We start from the raw sequence: 17,689 nt of genomic DNA, 5'->3' as shown, positions 1-17,689 counted from the left end.
ATAAAGCTCTCCTAGATGTACTCCCAAAGCCTTTGCAAAAGGTTTCTGGGGAGGGCAGCCTTATTCTGTCCACCATGGTAGGACACTTTACCACACCAGGCCAGTAGCACATAGTCGGGAATCACTGCAGAACAAAGCATTGGCAGTGTATGTTTGCTGGTGTTCAAACAACATCCGTTCTTTATCTCGCTGTGTTATCCTCAGGAGAATGATATCATTCATGGTCAGCTGGTTGAAACAGGGTGTTTTTCTTAAGGGGACATTCAGAGGTGCCCATTCCTGCTGGGCTGTTTGCCTGTGGATGAACAGAAATGTTCCCCGCTGTTAGCCAGGGGGAGAGGGGGAAGGGTTAGCCATGTGGTGAAGGGGAAGCAAAATGCGACCTTGTAATGAAAGCACATGTGCTATGTATGTACTGTTAACAGCAAGGTTTACCGTGAAAGAGTGTACCCATTGTTCTATAAAATGTGTCTTTTTAAATACCACTGTCCCTTTTTTTTTCTCCACCAGCTGCATGTGTTTCAAGGATCACAGGATCTTCTCCTTCCCAGAGGCTAGCGAAGATTAGAAGGCAAAAAACCGCACTCGCGATGAAATGTTCTCTGACCTCCTGCTGACCGAGCACAGACGAACGCGTGGAGGCAGACAATATCAGGGTGCAGGAAAGCACAAAATGACCAGGAGGAGAGGTGGTGGGCTGAAGAGAGGGCTGAAGCTGATAGGTGACGGCAGCATGATGAGAGGAGGCAAGATTCAATGCTGAGGCTGCTGAAGGATCAAACTAATATTCTCCAACGTATGGTTGAGCTGCAGGAAAGGCAGCAGGAGCACAGACCGCTGCTTCAGCCCCTGTGTAACCAACCGCCCTCCTCCCCAAGTTCCATAGCCTCCTCACCCAGAACGCTCAAGAACGCGGTGGGGCGGCCTCCGGCCACCCAGCCACTCCACCCCAGAGGATTGCCCAAGCAACAGAAGGCTGGCATTCAATAAGTTTTAAAGTTGTAAACTTTTAAAGTGCTGTGTGGCCTTGTCCTTCCCTCCTCCACCACCCCTCCTGGGCTACCTTGGCAGGTATCCACCTATTTGTGTGATGAATTAATAAAGAATGCACAAATGTGAAGCAACAATGACTTTATTGCCTCTGCAAGCGGTGATCGAAGGGAGGATGGGAGGGTGGTTAGCTTATAAGGAAGTAGAGTGAACCAAGGAGCAGGAGGTTTCATCAAGGAGAAACAAACAGAACTTTCACACCGTAGCCTGGCCAGTCACGAAACTGGTTTTCAAAGCTTCTCTGATGTGCACCGTGCCCTCCTGTGCTCTTCTAACTGCCCTGGTGTCTGGCTGCGCGTAACCAGCGGCCAGGCGATTTGCCTCAACCTCCCACCCCGCCATAAACGTCTCCCCCTTACTCTCACAGATATTGTGGAGCGCTCAACAAGCAGTAATAACAGTGGGAATGTTGCTTTCGCTGAGGTTTAACAAAGTCAGTAAACTGCGCCAGCATGCTTTTAAATGTCCAAATGCACATTCTACCACCATTCTGCACTTGCTCAGCCTCTAGTTGAACAGCTCCTGACTACTATCCAGGCTGCCTGTGTATGGCTTCATGAGCCATGGCATTAAGGGGTAGGCTGAGTCCCAAGGATAACAATAGGCATTTCAACATTCCCAACAGTTATCTTCTGGTCTGGGAATAAAGTCCCTTCCTGCAGCTTTTGAAACAGACCAGAGTTCCTGAAGACACGAGCGTCATGTACCTTTCCCGGCCATCCCACATTGATGTTGGTGAAACGTCCCTTGTGATCCACCAGTGCTTGCAGCACTATTGGAAAGTACCCCTTGCGGTTTATGTACTCACTGGCCTGGTGCTCCGGTGCCAAGATAGGAATATGGGTTTCGTCTATGGCCCCACCACAAGTTCGGGAATCCCATTGCAGCAAAGCCATCCACTGTGACCTGCACATTTCCCAGGGTCACTACCCTTGATATCAGCAGATCTTTGATTGCGTTGGCTACTTGCATCACAGCAGCCCCCACAGTAGATTTGCCCACTCCAAATTGATTCCCGACTGACCGGTAGCTATCTGGCGTTGCAAGCTTCCACAGGGCTATTGCCAGTCGCTTCTCAACTGTGAGGGCTGCTCTCATCTTGGTATTCATGCGCTTCAGGGCGGGGGAAAGCAAGTCACAAAGTTCCATGAAAGTGCCCTTACGCATGCAAAAGTTTCGCAGCCACTGAGAATCATCCCAGACCTGCAACACTATGCGGTCCCACCAGTCTGTGCTTGTTTCCCGAGCCCAGAATCAGCGTTCCATTGCATGAACCTGCCCCATTAGCACCATGATGCCCACATTACCAGGGCCCATGCTTTGAGAGAAGTCCGTGTCCATGTCCTCATCACTTTCGTCACCGCGCTGACGTCGCCTACTCACCCGGTTTCGGTTTGCCCGGTTCTGGTGCCGCACATACTGCTGGATAACGTGCGTGGTGTTTAATGTGCTCCTAATTGCCAAAGTAATCTGAGCAGGCTCCATGCTTGCCATGGTATGGCGTCTGCACAGAAAAAAGGCACGGAACGATTGTCTGCCATTGCTCTGACGGAGGGAGGGGCGACTGACGACATGGCTTACAGGGTTGGCTTACAGGGAATTAAAATCAACAAAGGGGGTGGCTTTACATCAAGGAGAAACAAAAACAACTGTCACACAGAATGGCCCCCTCAAGGATTGAACTCAAAACCCTGGGTTTAGCAGGCCAATGCTCAACCCACTGACCTATCCCTCCCCCTGATATTTCAGGCAGGACTGAATTTCCATTAAACTTTTCAAGGTGCCCCTGACAGACCTCACCAAAATGACTGTCGGACGTTGATTTCACAGAGGGAGGGAGGGAGGGAAAGGGGAGCAAATGAATACAAAACAAATCTGGTCTATTTCTTGTTTTGATCCACTCCATCTATCTTTTACATCTTTGGCAGGCAGCAGATGGTGCAGTAGGACTGCTAGCCATCCTCATCTCCCGGCTGCTCGCCAGAAGACAGTGCAATAGGACTGCCAGCAGGACTAAAGAGAACGACCTGGTCAAGTCACTCCTATTTTCGTCCTTGCGCCCATGTCTGCCCAGGCGCTCCTGACCGACCTTACCGAGGTGGCCAGGAGCACCTCAGACATGATGACAATGGTTATCAGGCCTATTGCACCATCTGCTGCCACAAGGCAATGGGCTGCTGCTGTGTAGCAATGTAGTACCGCGTCTGCCAGCACCCAGGAGACGTACAGTGACAGTGAGCTGAGCAGGCTCCATGCTTGCTGTGGTATGGCGTCTGCATACATAACTCAGGAAAAAAGGCATGAAACGATTGTCTGCCATTGCTTTCACAGAGGGAGGGAGGGAGGGCCTGATGACATGTACCCAGAACCACCCGCGACAATATTTTTGCCCCATTAGGCATTGGGATCTCAACCCAGAATTCCAATGGGCGGTGGAGACTGCGGGAACTGTGGGATAGCTACCCACAGTGCAACGCTCCGGAAGTCGACGCTAGTCTCGGTACTGTGGAAGCACTCCACCAAGTTAATGCACTCAGTACATTGTGTGTGGGGACACACACAATCGACTATTAAAAAACGATTTCTAAAAAACCAACTTCTATAACTTTGACCTAATTTCATAGTGCAGACATATCCTCAGTATCTACGGTCATTAAATAATTATTGTCTAACCCCCCCACCTCCCATAATTTATATAAATATTAATAGCTTAAAATTATCCTTTGACATTATAAAAAAAAATCAAACTCTGTCAAGTCTATGTATAACACATAAAATTATATTTTGTACTAAATACATACAGATAATGTCTGAACAATCCTTACAGTTGTAGTTATCTACCAAAATAACCTCTATTTCTTCAAAAATATATTCTGCTCTAGGATGGGGATTCTGACTCTACCATATATTCACTTCCCTCTCTGCACAGGTTTTCACCACTTTTTTTCCCCAAGAGAAAGTTGACAAAAATACTATATGACCTTCACCCTCTTTTCAGCTTGTCTTTCCTTTCCTTCCCTTCCCACAACTCTCATCTCCTTCTACCGTCACAGACACAATTTTCTCCTTTGCTCTCCACCTCTAACCTCATCCAACTTGCCCTACTGACCCCAGCACATCAAGTGATCTGATTCCTTTGTGCCCACTCTCATGCTCTCCTTTACTCGTCTGCTTTCCCTGCTCTAGTCTCTGCCACCCTAAAAAACAAAACACACACCCTTGACCCCACATGCCTCTCCAGCTACTCCCCCATCTCCCTTCCATCTCTAAGCTCAGAGTGTGCTATCTACATTCACTGTGTGGAGTTCCTCTCCTCCAATTCCATCCTAGCCCTTTTCAATCTGGCCAAGATATGCAGTTAAGGTTGCCCGTGCAACCTTAATTCTGCTCTCTTTCAGCAATGCCCCAGTACACATTGTTAACACAAACAAAAATGTATGACTAAGTGTTTTCAGAGCTCTAGTTACACCTTTGCAAATATAAGTTTCCATAATTTAGGGCCCATTTCTACAAGTCTTGAACTTAACTGGACTGCTCACATGAGTAAAGATCACTCAAGAGACATGTGAAAGATTGGGCTCCTTGGAACGGACATTGCTCCTTGGACAAACATTCTTGTTTGTCTATAAAGTACCATGCATATCTTTGCATTATTATTATTACAAACACTGTAAACTAACCAATGTTGTTAATCAAACAAGCTACATTTCTGAATCACAAAAACAGTGATTTGTATGAGAAGACCCAATGGAAAATAAAACTGTCATGCATCTTGGGGGGGGGGGGGAGGAAGGACGACATACCTTTACTCTGCCAACCCCACAGTTCCTGAAATATACTTCACTTCCTTTTACAACCCATTCACTCTCACCCATTGGATTCCATCTAACACTATTAAAAGACAAAAATGAATGTTTGCACAGGCAACTTTCACTTGCATTTCCCGCTTCTCGGAAGTCTGAGTTTTCCCCCAACTCAACATTCTGCAACAGGACAACACACTACCAAGCAACTGTTAACTCTTCCTTAATATAGTGAGTTTGTTTTGTTTTGTTTTACACTGAATAGTAGGCTCTTTGGGGCAAGGCTGTCTCTTACTGCTTGTTGTAGAACGTCTAGCACAATGGGGCCTTGATCTCAACTGGGGTTTAGGCACTACTGTAATACAATAAAAGAAAATGAGACACTTTATACTGAGAGCATACCCACGCATCTCAATTATTTTTGTAGCTAGTACTACCTTTCCCTCACACTTCTTACTTCATTTTCCTTAACTTTAATGTTGCACGCAGTGTTGTTGTAGCCATGTTGGTCCAAGGATATGAGAGTGACAAGGAAACATATTTGTAACTACTGAACACCAAAAACCATGGATTTAAAAGAGAGACTGATTTCATGGCCCATTAGGACAACTTGCTACTAGGGCTGTCAAGCGATTAAAAAAATTAATTGTGATTAATCACACTGTTAAACAACAACAGAACACCATTTTTTTTTTATTTTTTGGGGATGTTTCCTACATTTTCTAATATATTGATTTCACTTACAACACAGAATACAAAGTGTACAGTGATCATTTTATATTTATTTTTGATTACCAATATTTTCACTGTAAAAAAGAAAATAATTGTATTCTTCAATTCACCTCATACAAGTACTGTAGTGCAAGCTCTTTATCATGAAAGTTGAACTTACAAATGTAGAATTATGTACAAAAAAAACTGCATTCAAAAATAAAACTATGTAAAACTTTAGAGCCTACACGTCCACTCAGTCCTACTTCTTGGTCAGCCAATCACTCAGACAAACAAGGGTGGTTACAATTTGCAGGAGATAATGCTGCTTGTTTACAATGTCACCTGAAAGCGAGAACAGCCATTTGCATGGCACTGTTGTAGCTGGCATTGCAAGATATTTACGTTCCAGCTGCTTTAAAGATTCATTCAAAGATTCATGCTTCAACCACCATGCCAGAGGACATGCTTCCATGCTGATGATGGGTTCTGCTTGATAACGATCCAAAGCAGTGCAGACTGACGCATGTTATTTTCATCATCTGAGTCAGATGCCACCAGCAGAGGGTTGAGATTTTCTTTTTTGGTGGTTTGGGTTCTGTAGTTTCCACATCAGAGTGTTGCTCTTTTAAGACTTCTGAAAGCATGCTCCATACCTGATCTCTCTCAGATTTTGGACGGCACCTCAGATTCTTAAACCTTGGGTCAAGTGCTGTAGTATTTTTAGAAATCTCATATTGGTACCTTCTTTGCGTTTTGTCAAATCTGCTGTGAAAATGATCTTAAAATGAACATGTGCTGGGTCATCATCTGAGACTGCTATAACATGAAATATATGCAGAATGTGGATAAAACAGAGCAGGAGACTTACAATTCTCCTCCCAAGGAGTACAGTCACAAAATTAATGGACGCTTTTTTTTTTTAATAAGCATCATCAGCATGGAAGCTTGTCCCCTGGAATGGTGGCCAAAGCATGGAAGGAGCATATGAATGTTTAGCATATCTAGCATGTAAATACCATGCAACACCGACTACAAAAGTGTGATGCGAATGCCTGTTCTCACTTTCAGGTGACATTGTAAGTAAGAAGCAGGGAGCAATATCTCCCATCAATGTATGTTTACTTGTTTGTCTGAGTAATTGGCAGAAGAAGGAGGACAGAGTGGACTTGTAGGCTCTAAAAGTTTTACACTGTTTTGGTTTTGAGTGCAGTTATGTAACCAAAAAAAAAATAAAAATCTACATTTGTAAGTTGCATTTTCACGATAAAAAATTTGCACTTCAGTACTTGTATGAGGTGAATTAAAAAATACTATTTCTTTTATCATTTTTACAGTGCAAATATTTGTAATCAAAAATAAATATCAAGTGAGCACTGTGCACTTTGTATTCTGTGTTGTAATTGAAATCAATATTGAAAATGTAGAAAAACATCCAAAAATATTTAATACATTTCAATTGATATTCTATTGTTAATCACAATTAGTTTTTTTTTAGTTAATCGTGTGAGTTAACTGTGATTAACTGAAAGCCCTACTTACTACATCCCTGCTATCTACTAATCTTCCATTGTTCTAGAACTGTAGGGGTGTTAGTTGCCAAATTCATTTTAAGTGGTCTTGCACAGTACTGGTTCTCACCTGGGGGGGGGGGGGGGGGGGGGATTGTCCACAAGCAGGTTTTAGGGGGTCTGACAAAATAAACCAAGTATCAACCCCAGGCAGTGGAACTGAGGAAGGGAGCGCCACCTCCACCCCGACTCACTTCAGCAGGTCACCCAGCCTGTCTGGGTTTAGAGGGGTGCAACCAAAAATTAAAGGATCACGGCAGAAGAGATCTCCCCCAGCCATCAGAAGGGATTGCCTCACAGCCACTGACTCCACAAGCAGGCAGCAGCTAGCCAAGGAGACACACCACAGCTCTGCCCTGCTACATCAGCACTTCAGGGATCAGGGCCAAATGGAAGGCAGAAATCTGCAGGGCATGTGACGCCTCTATGCATCGCCTCTGATTGTGGGTCCGCAGGTTTGTCTATTTAAGTTTAGGGGTCCTTGGGTAAAAAAAGGTTGAGAACCACTGGCCTACAACATGTGTGAACCCTTTTTGCTTAACAATCTATCCCACCTTGTATTTAGCTTGGACACTCTAGTTTCCTTCCTTCTGCAGACCTGAGGAAGAGCTGTGTGAGGCTCAAAAGCTTGTTCCTTCCACCAACTGAGGTTGGTCCAATAAAAGATATTACCTCACCCGCCTTGTCTCTAACTTTAACATGTATGTTACTGTGCTGATCTTATATACTAGCTCCTGGATGTCAAATATGTGGCCTAAAGGGTGATTAAATCCAACTCTCACATCAACTTCAAATTTAGCATGCAATTTGACCAACCTCTACTGTCTGGCAGCTCTCACAATTGGTGCTGTGATTGCAATGCAGTTACTACTGAATACTGAGCAACTATGGACAAGCCGAAGAATGGGGCTTTATCAACGGGTATTGAGGGTTAGGCAATGTTAACGACAAGAAGGCCTCCACTATACAACTGCAGTTGGCATATATGCCTTGCTGACATTTTAAGGAAGTCTTATTACGAAATAGCCAAGACGAGACACCCAAAGTATGCAGCTGGAAATATTTACTGTGAGTTATAGAGATCAAAACTAGCTGGTATATTGCAGGTTGCCAGGGATGGGAGGTTGGAGAAGAATGGTTGAAATAAAAGGTAAATGGGATAAGATACAGGATTTAAACAGGGGAAGGGGGGAAAAAAAGGAGTAGGTTTCCTACAGAAGCCGGACTAAGCTTATGCCCCAATCCCTAACGAAATCTGCAAGGGTTTACTTGCACCTACATGCAGCCCCGTTCACTCCAATGAGACTCTACATAGATACAAGGTTCTGTCCACATGGATCCAATTGCACAATCAGGGACCATATTTTCTTGCTCCCAGTGCCACCAAGAGCTCTGAGGAGACCACAGTATTGATATATATATATTGATATCTGAATGAAAACCATGGATTTTAACATCCCTGAACTTTGGAAGATCAAAATCCTGTTATGTATTAAGCCTCTCTCTACTTCAGAGTTCCAGAAAGCAAGTATGAGATCCCTGCACTAGTTTGAGCATCTTTTCTAACTTTTGTAATGCAGTCATTTACAGAGTAGCAAATATACTTCTAAAATAACCACATAATTCATGTAAGTCTCATAACAGCTCCAGATTTATGCGATGAGCTCTAGAAATATTTAAATACAGACACAAGGAACTGTCCCCTGCAACCTGAGGTCTATTATAGAGGAGTGTAGCACTACTACAGTTAAGGCAGAGACCATCTTAGGCCTGGCCTATACCGGGGGGGGGAACTGATCTAAGTTATGCAACTTCAGCTACGTGAATAACGTAACTGAAGTCAACATACTTAGATCTACCTACCGCGGTGTCTTCACTGCAGTAAGTCGACAGCTGACGCTCTCCCATTGACTCCACCTGCGCCTCTCGTCCTAGTGGAGTACCGGAGTCGACGGGAGAGCGCTTGCCGGTCGATTTATCGCGTCTAGACTAGACACGATAAATTAACCCCCGCTGGATCAATCACTGCCCATCAATCCAGCGCATAATGTAGACAAGCCCTTACTGTTTAGAGCACTTATCAAAATCAGTTTGTTAAAATCCACACACATATTGAGATTGCCTTGAAATTTGCGGTGCCTCATCACGGTCCAGGGGAGGACTAGTTGACCAAAGTTGAGGTTGTTTGAGCAAACTGTTTTCAAAACACAACATCCCTTTAAAAAAAAATTTATGTGATATCAAAATGTTACTATTCTTCATTTTTGGGGGGAATGAAGGTGCATATCTGAGGCTCAAATTATTGTACTGATCCATTCCAAACTGATATCACCCAGTCAGGTTTCAACTCGGCAACTGTCAAGGCATCCACTGCCCCCGTGGGGAAGTCATATTTCATTTCACTTCACTTCCCAAGCAAATAGAGAACCATGGGGAAAGTGCACAAGGAATGAGAGGGAAACTCATAGGCCTTGCATTTACTAGGATAAAGGTACAGTTTAGTGAACAGAAGCTACCTAAATCTGACCTACACTCAACCACTTGGCCTTCTCCCTCCTCTAAGTAGACTAGCCAGATGTTAACACCTTTTCTTTTTAATCCTAAATATTACCTATGGGACAACACCTTCAGTTATTACTTATTTGTATAGCAGTAGTATCGGATGTGGGCCACCAAATGGTTAGAACTTCCCAAAACCTCAATGCAGCAGAGAGGACAGAAAGGATACACAACAATGCATGAACACGAGTTCGGATACGGGGTTCTACTGAGAATTAAGAATATGCAAGAGTGTTAGAATCTGGTGAAACTCGTATTCCCGTGTTTTCTGGACACGCCTAGTGGAATGCCAGGATGTGGAGGTGAGTGATAACGAAGCTAGCGCTTCTGCAATTCCCGCATACCACAACCCTCTGCCCCACCCAAAAAGAAAGGGGGTGAAATATTAAGCTATGTCTACATTAGCACTTTTGTCGGTATAACTTAGGTAGCTCAGGGTTGTGAAAAAAAACACCAAGAGAAGCGCTGGTCTGGACAGCACTAGGTCAGCAGGAGACGCTCTCCCACCAACATAGCTACCACCGATCGTGATGATTTTATTACATCTCCCATTGGCATAGAGTGGCTACATAAGCAATCTTCTATTGGTACAGCTGTGCCGGAGTAATTTCGCTAGTGTAGACCCGGCCTAAGTTTAACTCTGTATTGTAGAGTTTTCAGATGGTTGAAGTATAGGTACATTTTATATTCTGAAAGGATATGAGACACTGCCAGTCATCCTGAATTTTGAGTTAATATGCTTTAAGTGTAGTAGTTTTTTAAGCCTCAAGAACTGGGAGTCAAGAGTGTTTCTATTCCCAGCTCTCACTGGACTGCTGTATGGTTTCCTGAAAGTCGATCTCTATCATAGTTTCTCCTTTAGTAAAAAGGGTTCATATTTATTTGTCTTTGTACAGCGCTTTGAGATGTTCTGATGGAAAAGGCAAACTAGCATTCAATTACTACTAACTTAATTATCTAAAAGCTTTATAGACATCACCAAGTTATCTACCAGGCATCTATATCTATATTATCTGTGGTGAGCCTGCACCTTTGTATATTTAACATGTGATTATAAACACTTTTTCAAAACCAGTTTTGCAGATATCACCATTCTGCAACTAACAAAATCAGGGCCTTATACTGCACTCTCCCACAACTGTAGGAATTATTTTCTAGAAGATTTAAAGTGAAATATTATCAACTCTGAGATGCTAAACTTTCTTACATCTGTTTATAAAACCATGTAATTAATGTTTTCCCAAAGCAAATGTCAATCTATCCAAAATCCCTAAACATACTATAAGTAACAACACAACACACACAGTGATGGAGTAAAACATGGCCAAATAGATAGGCTGTTTGGACCTAGCATTCTGAAATAGGATTCCTTCAAATAACCATACTGCATCCCCATTTCCCCCTCTTGGGCATTTTGTTTCGTAGCAACACATACTGGTTTTGGAACTCTGCAATTTTAACTGATCAGGGCTATTGCTCCTTGGGGAATTCTGCACACACAAATTCTTGTCTCCTGCAGATTTCTTTGCTTCCCCACAGAAAAATGACTCTCTGACAGGGAAGCTGCAACAGCAGTCACGCACCACTCTCTAGCAGCACAGGTACATTGTTTAGGGTATCCGGAACAGCTGGTGGAAAGGTAAATCACTGCAGCCAGTGGCTCGTACCCTGAGCCAGGATCAGCTGCTAGTCCTGGCTGGGCTGGAGACAGGAGAGAACTGGACTTCCTCTTCCCCTGCTAGGAGTGGCTGGGGCTGTGTTAGACCCACTCCTAGAAACCTCCCCCAGCTGCAGGAAGCTCAGCATCCTCTCCTGCTTCCTGCCCCCATTGCTCCTCAGCTGCCGGGAGCTGCTGTCCCATTTGCCCAACCCCCTACCCATACCGGACCTCCCATACTCAGACACCCCCGCCAAGTCTCACCCCGTACACCCAGAACCCCCCTAGTCCTCCATACCTAAACCCCACCACACTAAAGCTCAACCCTGCATCTGGAGCCCCCTGCACCCAGACCTCCTATCTCTGTACCCCCACCCCTGCACCCAGACCATCGCCCACTGAGCTCCCTGTATTCAAACCCCCACCCTGATAAGCCCAAGCCCCCACATCCAAACCCCCATGCCACTGACCCCCACTAGCTGCTTCCAGACATCCACTCCATCAAGCCCCACTCCCCTAGCACCCAGGCCCCCTGCTGAGACCCCCCACACCCAGACCCCTCCACTGAGCCCCAACCACCTTCACCTGGAAGCCCCAGCAGAGGGGCTTGCCTCTTCACCCAGAACCACCCCCCAACAAGCCTCTGTGCATCCCAATCCCCCCACACCTAGACCCCCCACTGAGCTGCCTACACCCAAATTGTCCCACACAGAATCCTCTCACCCCACACCTGGATCCCCCCAAACTTAGATCCTGCCTCATTGAGCCTGCCTGCCCCACACCTGGTGCACCTGGCACAGAGGGGCAAGGCCCCAGGGTATTTTTGGGCAGGCCCAGGACTTGTGCTGTGTCAAGGTCAGGTGCAGCCTCCCCACTGAGTCTGTGACCCTGGGGGCTGCAGGGTCATCTCCCACCTTCATGCAGCCACTGGCCTGTGCTCCCCACTGCCGTGCTGGAGCCCCTGCATATATTTATTAATAAAATTTGCAGAATTTTAAAATATTGTGCGCAGAATGCCCTCCGGAGTAATATGTCAATGTTCAGATGTTTATCATATACCAAAAATTTATGGAAACACTAGATTATGTAAAAAAAGCTGCTTAAATAAGTGGTACATGTTCAGTGTTTTTTTCCTTCCAGGTAAATTGCACCCATCAGATTTTGAACATGGTGGTAATGCAAACAATATTTATTCACTGTACAATCATTTAAAACTCTGTTTATCCTAAAAATCATTGTGTTTCTAGTTTCTCTGTTAATGCAGAAACGGATGAAACAGTGTCCTGTCTAAAATACGGGGTTCAGAGTAGCAGCTGTGTTAGTCTGTATCCGCAAAAAGAAAAGGAGGACTTGTGGCACCTTAGAGACTAACCAATTTATTTGAGCATAAACTTTCGTGAGCTATGCTCAAATAAATTTGTTAGTCTCTAAGGTGCCACAAGTCCTCCTTTTCTTTTTGCTGTCTAAAATATGTTACCGTATACTTTCCCCACGCTTATTTGATCGGTGTGGGGGGGAGGCGTGTGATATTTGGAGACAGGTTAGACTGTGTGAAGTTTTAGTACTGGAGGGAGTGGGGAAGAGGAGAGAGACCCGTGACTCTCGAGCCCAGACAGCCACCAGCACAGTGTAAAATGAAGGTTTGTTATAAACCCTCCCCCTCAGAATATTACAACATACTGGATACCACAACTTGAGAAACAAGCCCTTCATGTCCCTGTCTCCGCACAGCCCCCGTCCCTCCCGTCCTCAGCACTGCCCCCCTTCTCCTCTGCTCCCCCCTTTCTCCTTACACCCCCTCCCCCACGCCAGGCTGCCCCCTCGCTCCCCCACATTTCCCCTGCCCGGCCGCCGCGCTCACCCACCTCCCCCGCCCCGCAGCGACGGGCCCTGGGAGCCGCCAGGAGCAGCCCGCAGGCCCCGCCGCCACCGGCAGACGGGACTCGGGTCGCCCGCGTCCTCCCACCAGGCCCTGCCCGGGCAGCGGGCCTGGGTCGCACCTTTAAGAGATTAGACGTCGCCATGTTCCCCCCGCGGGGGCCCCTCCGGGCCGGCGGCGGCTCCTCGCTCCGGGCGCGGGCTCCCGGCCGCTCCGCTTCACATGGCCCCGCGCTCCCGCCGGCCGGACCCGCCGCCGCAGCGGACGGGGCTTCGCTCGGGACAAGGCCGGGCGGAGACTCGGGGCTGCGGCCGGCTCGATCCTCCCCACGCAGCCGCCGCTCAGCGCCTCATGGCGGCGCCCACCCAGGAGACACTCGGCCGCGGCCGCGGCTCCGTGCAAGGGCTGGCCTGGCCCGCATGATGCGGCGCCGAGGAGCCGGCTCCGCCGCCAAGGGGAGAGGCAGGGGCGGGAGGCTCCAGCTGCAGCGCCCTCTGCCGGCCGGGCGGTTCCCCTGACTCCCGTCGACCCCGGCAGACCCCTGAGCCCCATCAACCCCCGGGACACCCCAGACCCCTACAGGCCAGCCCCTCAGGACACCCCCGCCTCCTTGGCCCACCCCCTCCTTATCCACCCCGGCAGACCCTCGTCCTCTGCAGACCACCCCATCTACTCCCGGGAGACCCCTGCACCCTCAGCCCACCCACCCCCCATCTACCCTCGGGAGACCCTCGCCCCCTCGGCCCACCCACCCCCATCTACGCCCGGGAGACCCCTGCTCTCTGACACCAGCCCCCACCCCATTGATAGGTGCTGGAACTAGGGGTGCTGCTGCACTCCCTAGCTTGAAGTGGTTTCCATCCTATACAAGGTTTATAGTTTGGTTCAATGGCTCTCAGCACCCCCACTATACAAATTGTTCCAGCACCCCTGACCCCTACCCCTGGGAGACCCCCCTCTCCCTGCAGCCCACCCTCATCTGCCTTGGGAGACCTCAGTCCCCTGCAGCCCTGCACCCCCATTTATCCCTGGGAGACCCCTGCTGCCCTGCCTCCAACCCCCCAGGAGACCTCTGCCCTCTGCAGCCTAGCCCCCCTATCTGCCCCTGGAAGACCCCAGCCTTCTTGAGCTCAGCCCGGAGACCCCAGTTCCCTGCAGCCCTGCCCAGCTTCCTCCACCTCCCCCAGAGAGACCCCAGGCCCCTGCAGCCCAGCCTCCCAAGGGGTCATGATTTTTGAACACTTGGCATTGCTAATATTGTGATGTAGTTGTAGGTGTACAGCAAGTGTATGTGAAGCTGTACAATGTGGTAACTATGCTGAACAGTTAACAGAATCCGTACCCCAAGGCATTTCCAGGCCTCTTAAACAATTATGTATGCGCTTAACTTTATGGAGTAAAATATGTAGTAAAAATGTTCAGTTTCCAGGAAAAAATGGGGGGTTTGGTAAATTTGTTCTGCTTTTTTATTTTTTTTAATCCAAAGGTAAGGAATTCTACCAAAACGGGCTTTCAAAAACAAAAACAAAAAAATTGGATTCAGGTAATTATTTGGGGGAAAAAATGGTGGTTTTTTTTTTAAACAAATCAAATATTTCACCAAAGATTTATTAGCTTCTGTGGGGGTTTTGGTTGAAAAACTTGAAAATTATAAGTAAAATGAAACTATTATGAACATTTTAATTTTGGGCAATAGGTCTTTTTGTGTCAAAAAACTATTCTGATGAAAAAATGTCAACCTGCTTTATTCAAAGGTTCGGAAATTCTGGAATTAAAATTGACTGTACAACTTTAATTCAGCCCCTTTGTGTGTAAGCATTGTATGATACAGTCCTTATTTTCTCCCGCATTCAGTGCACAAGATGAATGGTACTCTATCTGTAGATTCCTACCTGCTTAATTGCAGAAGCTGGAAGGGGTGTAAAGCAGAAGCTGACAGGAAGTGAAATGATGGTTTTGCAGTTCAGAAAGTTGAATGCAGCCCCGGAGGACAGGACTCTATCTCTGCTTTTGTTGGGGCAAGTTGTTTAAACCAAATTTTTCACAGGTGGTCAATAACTGTGTGGGTCATCTCTGGGTGCTCATATTAAAATGCCAATTGCCTGATTTGCAGAAGTCCTGAGCAGTCACAACTGCAACTAAATGGGAGCCGTGCATTGACCACAGCATTTTTTTACTGAACTTTATAAGTATTCTGAAAAATCAGGCCTTAGGCATCTCAAGTTGGGGACCCAGACTCAGTAGACACTTTTGACAGTTTAGGCCATGGCTCAGTTCCCCATCTGTAAAATGGAGACAATAACACCCTCTTACCTCACAGGTGTGCTGTGCAGATAAATTTATGTTTGTAAAGCACTGAGATACTACGGTGATTGTGCCATTGAAAAACCCATGAGGAAATAATTGTGTATTCAGTGCTAGGTATGGAAAATATTCAGTAAATAAGATCTAGGGGCACACTTAAATGATAAGTATAAAAAGAAATATTGAATGGCTACCCATTCAGTGAACACTCTCTCCTAACTTTCCTAACTTTTGAATGCTTGAATTTTAACCTTAAACATTTTCTTTTTGTATGAAATTATATTGTAACATACAACAGACCCGATGGGGGCAAAATCCTTATTGTTTGAGTACTTTATAGAGGAGGGGAGTGAATCTTCAGGCATTTTTTAATTCTGATTAAAAATGATTGACTTACACAAGACCAAAGCGCCTGTGATCTAGTCACGTCAAACTGTAAACATGGTGAGCCAGTACCTAAACACATTCATTTTACAATAAAATATGAGTGCAAAGCAATTTTTACCACAACACAGCTTCTGTTTGTGCCCATATCTGTCCATTTTCTCTCAACTCATGAATTAAAACAAGAAATAAAGTAGATACTGTGCTAAATAAAATCTTCTCGTCTGGGCAGATTTAATGTAGGAACATAGCAATTACCATTGCAATTTGGATCAGACCCAAACCAAGATCCGTGTAGTGTCTTATCCAGTCTGTGACAGTGGCCGGCATCATGCTTCAGAGGGAGGTATTAAAAACAGCGCAGTAGGCAAAAGTGGGATAATCTGCTTCCATCTTGGTCTCTAAATTAGAACTGGTTTAAACCCTAAAGCACAAGATATAATATCCCTTACAAAATTTGTTGCTATTAATTATGATAAATGGGTATTCTTGTTATCCATATAAATGTCCCATCCCTTTCTGAATCTTGTTACATTCTTGGCCTCAATGACTCTGTGTGGCAATGATTTCCATAGTCTAATTACACATTGGATGACAAAGTATTTCCTTTTGTCATTTCTCAAGCTGTCGGTCCATGAGCCTAGCCCTTTCCCTAGCTGTCTTGCAAATGTCCTTGATGCTGTAACAGGTTTCCCCTGGAGTGCCACCTGGAACTGGGGTACCACTGAACACCCCTGACCCACCAGCCTGGGCTCTCTTTACAATATACTGCTGTGACCGGCCTGCACTTTCACCAGCACACATGCAGGTAGGGACACACCCAGCTGCAGTTACATGCAGATGCTGTAATGAGCTCTGCATGGGAAGGCTCCAGCTAAGGAGCTTCCCAGCTACACAGGCATCCCCCCCATCTGAAGAGTAAACCCAAAATTATACCGTCTTCGCTGCACAGGGAACTGTTAAGCATAAGCTCATTAAATTCTCCTCAATGAGGAGAGGAATATACAACAGCTTTCTGCCCTGAGTTATGACTCCCACATACTGGTTTTAGACAAAACAAAAACAAGTTTATTAACTACAAAAGATAGATTTTAAGTGATTATAAGGGCTAGCAAACAGATCAAAGCAGATTACCTAGCAAATAAACTGAACACTCAGATTAAGCTTAATATACTACATACATCAGATATGAATAGCAAATCCTCACTCTAAGTGATGATACAAGCAGGCTGCAGATTCGTAAGGGGCGAACTGCACTGGCATACAGCTTGGAATCCCCAGGTGTTCCATTCACATGCTAAAAATCCCGTTAGCCTGGATCCAGCACTACCCCCAGTTCAGTTTTTGTTCCTCAGGTGTTTTCAGGAGTCTCTCTGGGGGGGAGTCAGTGAAGAACTATGATGTTGTCACTCCCTTGCCTTAAATAGCTTTTACATATGAGAGGAACCCTTTGTTTCAAAGCTTGGTTCCCACACCAGGCAGTGGAAAAACACCAATATCCCAAGATGGACTCCAGTAACGGGTGACCTGATCACATGTCCCTGTAGTGTCACAGCAGCCATAACTTGGAGGCTGTCTGTAGCATCCTCAGGAAGGCCCCCGGGTGGGAGATAAACTTCTTCTAAGGCCTATTGTTTTCTCCTAATGGCTCCTGAATGGGCCCTTCCCAGCCAGCCATCTAGACTGAGAGCCTTTTGCCTAGTGGGTGTTCCCCAGGTTAAACACATTAGTAATACAGATACATAGTCAATATTCCTAACTTCAGATACAA

General features: G+C 46.0%; 1 protein-coding gene across 2 annotated transcripts in view; it reads right to left on the bottom strand.

The window, feature by feature from the left end:
• The window catches only part of CUL5 (cullin 5), a 94,908-nt gene extending 81,262 nt beyond the window's left edge, over positions 1–13,646 (bottom strand). The window contains exon 1 of one of the 2 annotated variants that reach the window (XM_075127155.1): positions 13,352–13,646. In XM_075127155.1, coding sequence (XP_074983256.1) covers positions 13,352–13,375 — 24 coding nt within the window. In that variant the 5' untranslated portion in view covers positions 13,376–13,646. The remainder of the gene's footprint in view (positions 1–13,351) is intronic. The other variant, XM_075127177.1, reaches the window with a different exon arrangement.
• Positions 13,647–17,689: the final 4,043 nt, after the last annotated feature.

Source organism: Caretta caretta, chromosome 1 (genome assembly GCF_965140235.1).
Source record: "Caretta caretta isolate rCarCar2 chromosome 1, rCarCar1.hap1, whole genome shotgun sequence".
Taxonomy (NCBI): Eukaryota; Metazoa; Chordata; order Testudines; family Cheloniidae; genus Caretta; species Caretta caretta.
Note: the sequence above shows the minus strand (reverse complement) of the source record. Positions and strands in the feature narration are given on the sequence as shown.